At 45.5% G+C, this 9790-nt stretch overlaps 1 protein-coding gene across 1 annotated transcript; it reads left to right on the top strand.

The window, feature by feature from the left end:
* The first annotated feature begins 1750 nt into the window (after nt 1–1750).
* On the top strand, nt 1751–5274 carry LOC103124955 (cytochrome c oxidase subunit 5B, mitochondrial). The gene is made up of 4 exons (XM_007535720.3): nt 1751–1909; nt 2442–2515; nt 2685–2787; nt 5080–5274. Exons 1-4 carry the CDS (start codon nt 1807–1809, stop codon nt 5190–5192), a joined length of 393 nt encoding a protein of 130 aa, XP_007535782.1. The 5' UTR covers nt 1751–1806; the 3' UTR covers nt 5193–5274.
* Nucleotides 5275–9790: the final 4516 nt, after the last annotated feature.

Genomic DNA, 9790 nt, shown 5'->3' with positions numbered 1-9790 from the left:
TCATATGTGGTGCTGGGGACAAACCTAGGATTCTATGCATGCAAAACATGCACTCAATTATTGGGCTACCTCCCTGGTCCCTAATATCTACCTTTTAAAAGGATCAAGAGGGCTGGGGACTGGTGCACCTGTTGAGACCACATATTACATTGTGCAAGGACTGGGGCTCAAGCCCCCAATACTACCTGCAGGAGTAAAGCTTCACTAGTGGTGAGGCAATGCTGCAGACATCTCTCTCCCTATCTCCCCCTTTCTTCCTGTCTCTATCCAAAATAGACAGACAGACAGACAAGGGGTAGGCAAAATAGCTCACTTGGATAGTGTACTATCTTACTATGCTTGGGACTCAGGTTTGAGTCCTGCCCCTACCATGTTGAAGGAGGCTGTGGTATTGTGGTTTATTTCACTCTTTTTTTTTTATTCTAAAAAATATTTTATTTATTTATTTTTGGATAGAGACAGAGAGAAATTGAGAGGGGCAGGGGAGATAGAGAGACAGAGAGACATCTGCAGTCCTGCTTCACCACTTGTGAAACTTTCCCCCTGCAGGTGGGAACCTAGGTCCCTGCACACTCTAATGTGAATGTATAACCAGGTGCACCACAACCTGGCCCCCTTTCTCTCTTTCTCTAAACAACAACAACAATAACACAAAATAAGTAAAAAGGATTAAGGAGGGGGTTGTAGAGATTCTTGCTGGGTATGTGCCTTGTCACACATCATATGGCTCAGCTTCAAACCCCAGCACTACATGGCAGCACTACATGGCAGCTGCTATGTAGTGCTGGGGGTGGGGAGGATCAAGAAATTTTGGACCTCAGAATATTTTACCATATTTTCCTTAGAAGGGGCAACCAAGAAAATCAGATGTGCACTTGTGAAGAAATGAATGCACAACTAATTCTTTTGAAAGGATAACTTGCACATGAAAGGTGGAAACACCTGAGACTTCACACCTCCTTAATTTGCCTCAAACTGGCTTGTTAGACTAGAAGCCTTCCCTACAAAACTGATTCTGTCTATCATGCCCAAGTGGTAAATTTACTTGATGCCAGTAATCAGTCTCTAATAAGTACTAGGCATTCAATGTTAAACTGAGGATAATTCCTGTTTGAAGGAATTTTCTATGGAATCTGTAAGCACACTGCAGTCCGCCAGGGGGTGACAGGGATACACCGGCAAAGTGAACAAAGTCCTAGGAGCCATTGGAGGGCAGTGTTGGCAAATCCTTTCCAATGCACAACCTGCTGAGAGACTCGGGCGCCATGGGAACTCATGTTTTAAAGAGACCTCTCACTAGAGAACATTTTATTTTCCATTATCAACTCGTCCACTATTTACTCCCCTCCGCGTACCCTAGAGCCCTGACCTACCTGTTGGTCAGTAATTTCCCGGGAAAGCCACCTCCTCACTCTACAATCACAAGAACAATGAATACAGGGGCCTTTAGGAGCCTACTCCTGAATTTAAATCACCTGGGACCCAGATAGTCTCTAGAATGACACAGGTCTAATGACTTTTACTAGTCGTCTCCTCGTTTACGAAGCACAACCAGCAGGTAAGACGGGGAAACCGAGAAGCTGCCGGGTCGGGTCGATCTGACTTTGGATCAGCACGGAGGCAGCGAGACAGAGGCGCGCATGCGCAGCCTTCACCTTTCGGGGCGGAGTTCCAAGAGTGAGGCAGGCGGCCGGAGGGGGGCTGACGGAAGCGGAAGTTTGACCAGAGGGGAGGCAGCCCGTCCCCGGAAGTCCTTCTTGCCTCCGAAGGCTGTGCCGGAAGTTGCCGGCGTTGGGATCGGGCGCAATGGCCTCAAGGTTACTTCGCGGAGCTGGAGCGCTGGCGGCGCAGGCCCTGCGGGCTCGCGGACCCAATGGGGTCACCGCACTGCGTTCTATGGCGTCCGGAGGTACGCGATCCCCCAGAGCGTGCGGGGCGCCGCGCTCTTCTAGTCCGCGTCTGGTGCTGGGGCAGCTGAGCGGCCGACCCTCTGGGGCTGGCAGGCCCGCCGCTCGGACCCGGGTGCCTCGCGCTCCTTAGGCATCGCCGCCTGGTCCCGGCCGCCGCTGCTGCTGTCACCTCCCGGGCTGACCCCGCTACGGATCAACAGTGCACGGAGGTGCCGGATGACCTTGGGGGTCAGCCACTGCTTGCGGAGTGTGGAGAGGGCGCGCGGGGGGCCTTCAGATTCCTCCAGCCTCAAGTTGGCCAAACCCCACTAGAACTCTGACTCAGTTTGAGAAGGATGTGACCCCGTTAGCCCTCGGCAGTGGGAGCAAGAAAGTGCCCCCTGTGCTGCCGCTTCTAGGGGTCATGCCTGGTCCTTGGGGACAGTCAATGGGGCGAACCGTTAGACTCTACGACGATGTAGACATTTACACGGGCTCGACTTTCAACTCGGTCTTTGCAGACAACATCTTAAGTCGCGTTTCTTTCTGCAGGGGGTATTCCTACTGATGAGGAGCAGGCGACGGGACTGGAGCGGGAGATCATGTTGGCTGCTCGCAAGGGGCTGGTGAGCTTTTTCAAACCCCTAACTAGTGTTTTCTGTGGCGCTCCTGATCTTGGATGGGATCAAAGCAATCTCACCGGGAGCATTTGGGGCGGGCACAGCTGTCCCCGCGCTACTGAGGTGGAGGGCGTGTTGAGTGTCATTTGTCATACCGGCTCCTTTCGTCCTTCAGGATCCATACAATATGCTACCGCCTCCAAAGGTAGCCGCGGGCACCAAGGAAGACCCTAATTTAGTCCCCTCCATCACCAACAAGCGAATAGTGGGCTGCATCTGTAAGTACCCTTACCACTATTTTCTTTATTCTTACTCTGTAGGTGACTTTATCTGTTGAATAGAGACAGAGATAACGAGAAGGAAGGTAGGGAGGTAGAGATACACCTGCAGTACTGCTTCACCACATGTGAGACTGCTCCCCTGCGGTTGGTTAGCTGGGCCTTGAACCCAAGTCCTTGTACATGGTAACATGTGCACTCAGCTGGGTGTTGGGAGTACCACCACCTGGCCCTGCCACTATTTTTTTTAAATAGTTATTTATTTTTATTTATTCCCTTTTGTTGCCCTTGTTTTATTGTTGTAGTTATGATTGATGTCGTTGTTGGATAGGACAGAGAGAAATGGAGAGAGGAGGGGAAGACAGAGGGGGGGAGAGAAACATAGACACCTGCAGACCTGCTTCACCGCTTGTGAAGCGACTCCCCTGCAGGTGGGGAGTCCGGGGCTCCAACCGCGATCCTTATGCCTGTCCTTGCGCTTTGCACCACCTGTGCTTAACCCACTGCCCTACCGCCCGACTTCCCCACTATTTTCTTAAATGTATATGTCCTGTACAGGATTTTAATAAGCTACTGCAGATACTTTGTCTTCTTCCTTCATTCCTTCCTGATATAATTCTTTTTTTATATAAATGTTTTAATATTTATTTATTTTCCCTTTTGTTGCCCTTGTTTTTCATTGTTGTTGTAGTTATTATTGTTGTTATTGATGTTGTCGTTGTAAGATAGGACAGAGAGAAATGGAGAGAGGAGGGGAAGACAGAGAGGGAGAGAGAAAGAGAGACACCTGCAGACCTGCTTCACCACCTGTGAAGCGACTCCCCTGCAGGTGGAGAGTCGGGGGCTGGAACCGGGATCCTTACACCGGTCCTTGCGCTTCGCTCCACGTGCGCTTAACCCGCTGCGCTACCGCCGGACTCCCCCTTCATTCCTTCCTTTATTTATTTATTTATTTTTACCTGTTCAGCTCTGGCTTATGGTGGTGTGGGGGATTGAACCTGGGACTTTGAATTCAGCCTCAGGAATGAAAGTCTTTTTGCATAACCATTATGCTACCCCCCACCCTTTCTTTTCATTTTTGTGGGGGGGGGTAAGGAAAGAGTAAGCATATGTATATGTAAAAATATGTATTGTGTAAAAAGAATGTGTGTAAATAAGTAGTGTTAAATGCCCTGGCTCTCAGGCCTCATTATGCCTAAGGTCATTCCCCCCCCCCTTTTATTTCTTTATTGGGGAATTCATGTTTTACATTCAGTAAATACAATAGTTTGTACATGCATAACATTTCTTAGTTTTCCATATAACGCCTAAGGTCATTTTTACTGTGAAAAACTATAGAACATCAGTGGTTTCTTGGAGATGTAGAATTAAGGAGTATTCATCCAGAAAATATCCTTGTAGGAGTCAGAGAGATAGTTCACTGGGTAGAGTATGTGCCCTGCCATGCACACAGTCCAGGTTCAAACCCTAGCACCACGTGGGAGGTGCTGTCATACCTCTTCCTTTCTGTCCTCTGAACAAAAAAAGCAGCTTTGTCAGAGTTGGGGGGGGGGAATGAGGGGAGAGAAAGGGCATGGAGGAGGAGGAGAAGGAGGAGTAATGAGCAAGATCTCAGATCTGGAGAGAGAAAGAAAATGAAAAGGAAATACAGTTGTATATCCTTTTGGCTAGGCATTTTAGGCACCAGTGATACATACTTTGTTTTGGGGATTCTACAAAGGCTGGGGAACTGCTAGAATATATAGTGGTGGGTGAAGGAGATAGCATAATTGTTATGCAAAAGGCTTTCATGCTTGAGGTCTTGAAGTCCCAGGTTCAATCCCCAGGACATCAAAAGCCAGAGCTGAGCAGTGCTCTGATATATAATTGAGGGCATAAGCTCTTCTATGTGGAAATGGAGATGAAAGGGATGTCTTTTTTTTTTTAATGCATTTATTTATTTTCTCTTTTTGTTTTTATTGTTGTTGCTATTAATGTTGTTGTTGGATAGGACAGAGAGAAATGGAGGGAGGAAGGGAAGACGGGGAGAGAAAAATAGACACCTGCAGACCTGCTTCACCACTTGTGAAGCGACTCCCCTCCAGGTGGGGAGCTGGGGGCTCCAACCAGGATCCCTATGCTGGTCCTCGCACTTCGAGGCACCTGCACTTAACCTGCTGTGCTACTGCCTGGCCCCCTAAAGGGATGTCTTAAGTCAACCATAATTTTGTCTTAGAGGTGTCTGAGGAAGAAAATGATTTAATATTTGAAGTCTCTAAGACTGGACGGCCTTCAGCTACTTTTTCCTTTCAGGTGAAGAGGACAACAGTACTGTCATCTGGTTTTGGCTGCACAAAGGAGAAACCCAGCGATGCCCTGGCTGTGGAACCCATTACAAGCTGGTGCCCCACCAGTTGGCCCACTGAGCCTATATACTGTCTTCACTCAAAATACGCTATGAATCTTCTGCCCAATAAAGACTAGCCATTGTGTTGGCTTCCTTCCATAGTGGACTTGTCTTACTTCCTATGTGTTTTGAAAAGAAGCATATTATTCTGTTTTTGGGGATAGCTATCTGTTAATATTTGCTTTCTGTCTACTTGTGTACATTGAGATTAACAACTCCATAATGCAATGATGAAGTCAGACTGACTGAACTTGTAATATTCATCATGCTTTTCCACTGAGATGGGTAAACACCTCTAAAAATAGTGCTTTGTCACAGGTTATTTTGTATTTCGGGAGTCGGACGGTAGTGCAGTATGTTAAGCACATGTGGCATAAAGCGCAAGGACCAGCCTAAGGATCCCGGCTCCCCACCTGCAGGGGAGTTGTTTCACGGGCGGTGAAGCAGGTCTGCAGGTGTCAAAAGTAATAATAATGTGTATGAAGAGACTTACTTATGGTATGTCCTTTCAACATAAAGACAGTGTGGCCTTGTGAGAAGTATTTTAGAATATATATGACTAATTTTTTTTTATTTTAACAAGTACTGCTCAGCTCTGGTTTATGGTGGTGTGGGGGGGATTGAACCTGGAACTTTGGAGCCTCAGGCACAAGAATCTCCTTGCATAGCCATTATCCTATCTACCCCCGACCATGTGTTTTAGTCTCAAGGGACCTAGGTTCAAAGCAGTTTCTGGGGAACAAATCCAAAAGCCAGTGATCAAACTTGTTAAATAAATGAAAGGGATGGGGGGAGAACTTAAACAGATGTTTAAGAGAACAACTGATGGCAGTTTGTAGGTGCCATTTTGGGGGGGGGACAGCTGGAAATAATTTGAATTTTGCATTTACCAAAATTTTGTGTATGTTAAGAAAATTAGAGTTTTCTTTTTTCCTTTATGTTTCAGTTATGTATTGCAGTACTGAGGGTCACTATATGTATGGTATCAGCTTTAAAACAATGGAAATCAGAGGAAGGCATTGGATTTGAGGTACGATTGGTCGTTAAAGCTGCTCACTAGTCTTTATATTTTGCTGTATAATTAATTGGGTTTTAATAAAGAGAATGGAATTGTGCAGCCTGGGGGAGGAGGTGGCACAGTGCAGAAAGCCTTGGACCTAGAAGCAGGAGATTCTGAGTTCAGTCCTTGGTATTGTATATATCAGAGTGGATTCTCTGGTTCTGTCACTTCCATTAATAAGTAGATTTATTTATTTATTAGAAACAAATTGAGGGGGAGATAGGGAAAAAGACAGAGACACCTGCAGCCCTGCTTCACTTGTGAAGCTTCTCCCCTGCAGGTGGGGACCAGGGACTTGAACTTGGGTCCTTGCAGGCTGTAATGTACACTTAACCAGGTATACTACCACCTGGCCCCTAACATCTTTGGGGGATAAGAAAGTGGCCTGGTGGATAAAACTAATGAGCATTAGGTCGTGAGTTAGATTTATGGCATCACATATGCCAGAGTAGTGCTTTGGTTATCCCTTATCTTTCTTTTTCTTTTTTTTTTCTAGAACATTGTGAGAGATGAGACTAACTTGTTAACTTCATTCTTAAAACACTGAATAATTTAGTTCTTAGAAGCATTCCTGTTTTGTGATATACTTGCTCTTTTTAAAATTATCTTTATTCATTTATTTATTGGATAGAGACAGCCAGACATCGAGAGGGAAAGGTTTGAAAGGGAGGGAGAGAGAGACACCTGCAACACTACTTCAATTGTGAAACTCCTCTTCAGGTGGGAACCAGGGGCTCAGACCTTTGTGCATTGTAATGTGCGCTCAACCAGGTGCACCACCACCTGGCCCCTATACTTACTATCTCAGTAAAACTGGTTTATGGGGGCCAAGTGGTAGTGAAGCAGGTTAAGCGCACATAGCGCAAAGCACAAGGACCAATAAGCCCCTGGCTCCCCACCTGCAGGGGGGTTGCTTCACAAGTGGTGAAGCAGGTCTGCAGATGTCTTTCTCTCCCCCCCTCGATTTCTCTGTCTTACCCAACAACAACAGTAATAATAACCACAACAATGATAAGGGCAATAAAAGGGAAAAAATAGCCTCCAGGAGCAGTGGATTTGTAGTACAGGCACCAAGATCCAGCAATAACCCTGGAGGCACCAAAAAAAAAAAAAAAAAAAAAAAACAACCTGGTTTAAGCAGTCTTTCAGTTAAGCTGATGCTGGGCAAAGTCAAGTCCTTTCATCTCTTTTCTTTTCCTCTTATAGTTCTAATCAAAGCCACTACTTGCAGTCATTGCTCCCAGACATCTCTTATTTGGGAAGGGAAACACCTACATAGCTGTTAAAGCTGACTCCTGTCACTTCAACTTGTTCTATGTTACTCTTTTCAGAAAGAGGGAGGGACACACCAGCACTGCTCATGAAGCTTCCCCTGGTGATATTCCCACTGTGATGCTCAAGCCGTGCTCAGAGTAAGGAGTCTGAGTGTGCAATCTGCTGGCCTGTTTGTGAAAGGCTATTAAGGCCACAGATGGGATTAAGTTTGCTAATCACTTGACCTTAAAATAGGAAGCTTATTCTGGATTACCCAGCTGGTTCCAATAATCATGGGGAGGGAGAAATTGGGAATGAAATAGTGGTCAGTAATAATGCTATTGGTTTGAAGATGGACTGCCATATTTTGTAACTAAGCAGGAGAAACTCCAGTTTTAGATAATACTGCAGCTTGCGCTTAACCACTAATGCTACTTTAGGCATAACGACTAATTTGTAGAATAATCATGCTTGTTTTAGAAAATCATTCATTACAAAATGAATCATTACAGATGCATTTCTACTTCCCCACCTGCAGGGGTAAAGTTTCACAAGTGAAGTAGAGCTACAGGTGTTTCTGTCTCCCTTTTTATCTCCCTTCTCAAATTCTGTCTTTCCAATAAAAAATAGTCATTTCTACTTTCTAATCCTCAACCCTATTCTAGTTTGTTTTTTTTCTATTTATTTTCCCTCTTGTTGCCCTTCTTTAATTTTTGTTGTAGTTGTTGTCATTGATGTCGTTAGAAATGGAGAGAGGAGGGGAAGACAGAGAGGGGCAGAGAAAGATAGACACCTGCAGACCTGCTTCACCTCTTGTGAAGCGACTCCCCTGCAGGTGGGGAGCCGGGGGCTCGAACCGGGATCCTTACTCTGATCCTTGCACTTGGCGCCATGTGCGCTTAACCCGCTGCACTACCACCTGACTCCCCCAATTCTAGTTTTGATAAATGCTGCAGAAAAGTTACTCCTTGACTTACTTGGTCAGTTGAAAGTTATGCCAACAACTTAGGCTTGTCTAATGTTTCCCTGTGATTGACATTAACTTTTTTTTAAAGATTTATTCCAATGAGACCAGAGCACTACTTTGCTCTGGCATGTGGTAGTGCCCAAGACAATCTGGATGGACTTATCTTTGCACCCCTTTTTTCTTTTTTTGTTGGCAGGACGTTTGAGATTCATCCACTTCTGGTATATTCTTTCTACCCGGCAGGGTGACACCACAACAGTTAAACCACTTGGGAAACTTCCTTTGCATGGTGCTCCCATAGGTTGGCTAGGGACTGAAATTCAGGCCCTTGTGCCTAGTAAAGTATGCACTCTACAGGGAGATGTCTCATGGCTCTTCCTCATGACTGGATTAAATTATACATTTTGGGAAGGCTGGTGAAATAGCTTCCTTGGATAGCGTGCTGCTTTGCCAGATGCTCAAGCCAGGTTCGAGCCTGGCTCCCACATCGAAGGGAGCTTTGGTGCTGTGCACTCTTTCACTCAGTCTTTTCTCAAAAATTATGCATCTTGGAAAGGAGTGTTGCAGTGCAGGTGTGTACCTCCGTAGGTGTATCCTAGCAATCTGAGCTATTGTTAACAAGGTTCACTTTGATTACTTGATTAAGGTAAAGTCTGCCAGGTTTCTCCACTGTGGTGTTCCTCCTTGATTTCTTTCACTTAGCAATATAACAACCCTTTTTCTAATTTTAAATTTATTTAGTTACATCCATTTGGACTCATGCTTTCTTACCAGTGAATTATAAACTCAGAATGATTATTATTATCTTGCCTCCAGGGTTATTGCTGGGGCTCCGTGCCTGCACCATGAATCTACTGCTCCTGGAGGCATTTTTTTCCCTTTTGTTGCCCTTGTTGTTGTAGCCTTGTTGTGGTTATTGTTGTTGTTGATGTCGTTCATTGTTGGATAGGACAGAAAGAAATGGAGGAGGGGAAGACAGAGAAAGGGAGAGAAAGATAGACATCTGTAGACCTGCTTCACCGCCTGTGAATCGACTCCCCTGCAGGTAGGGAGCTGGAGGCTTGAACCAAGATCCTTACACTGGTCCTTGCGCTTTGAGCCACATGCACTCAACCTGCTGCGCTACCGCCCAACCCCAGATCATTATTTTTCGATGTTTAATTTCTTCCAAAACTGACAGGGTTCCTGTGGCCTTTTATGGCACTGAGGATCAAATCCAGGGACCCGCACAGTTTCACTGCTTATTTATTTAATTTTCTTTTAATATTTATTTTCCCTTTTGTTGCCCATGTTTTTTATTGTTGTAGTTATTATTGTAGTTATTGATGTCATCATT

The sequence above is a fragment of the Erinaceus europaeus genome, chromosome 3 (genome assembly GCF_950295315.1).
Source record: "Erinaceus europaeus chromosome 3, mEriEur2.1, whole genome shotgun sequence".
Taxonomy (NCBI): Eukaryota; Metazoa; Chordata; class Mammalia; order Eulipotyphla; family Erinaceidae; genus Erinaceus; species Erinaceus europaeus.
This window is presented reverse-complemented; position numbering and strand designations above follow the sequence as displayed.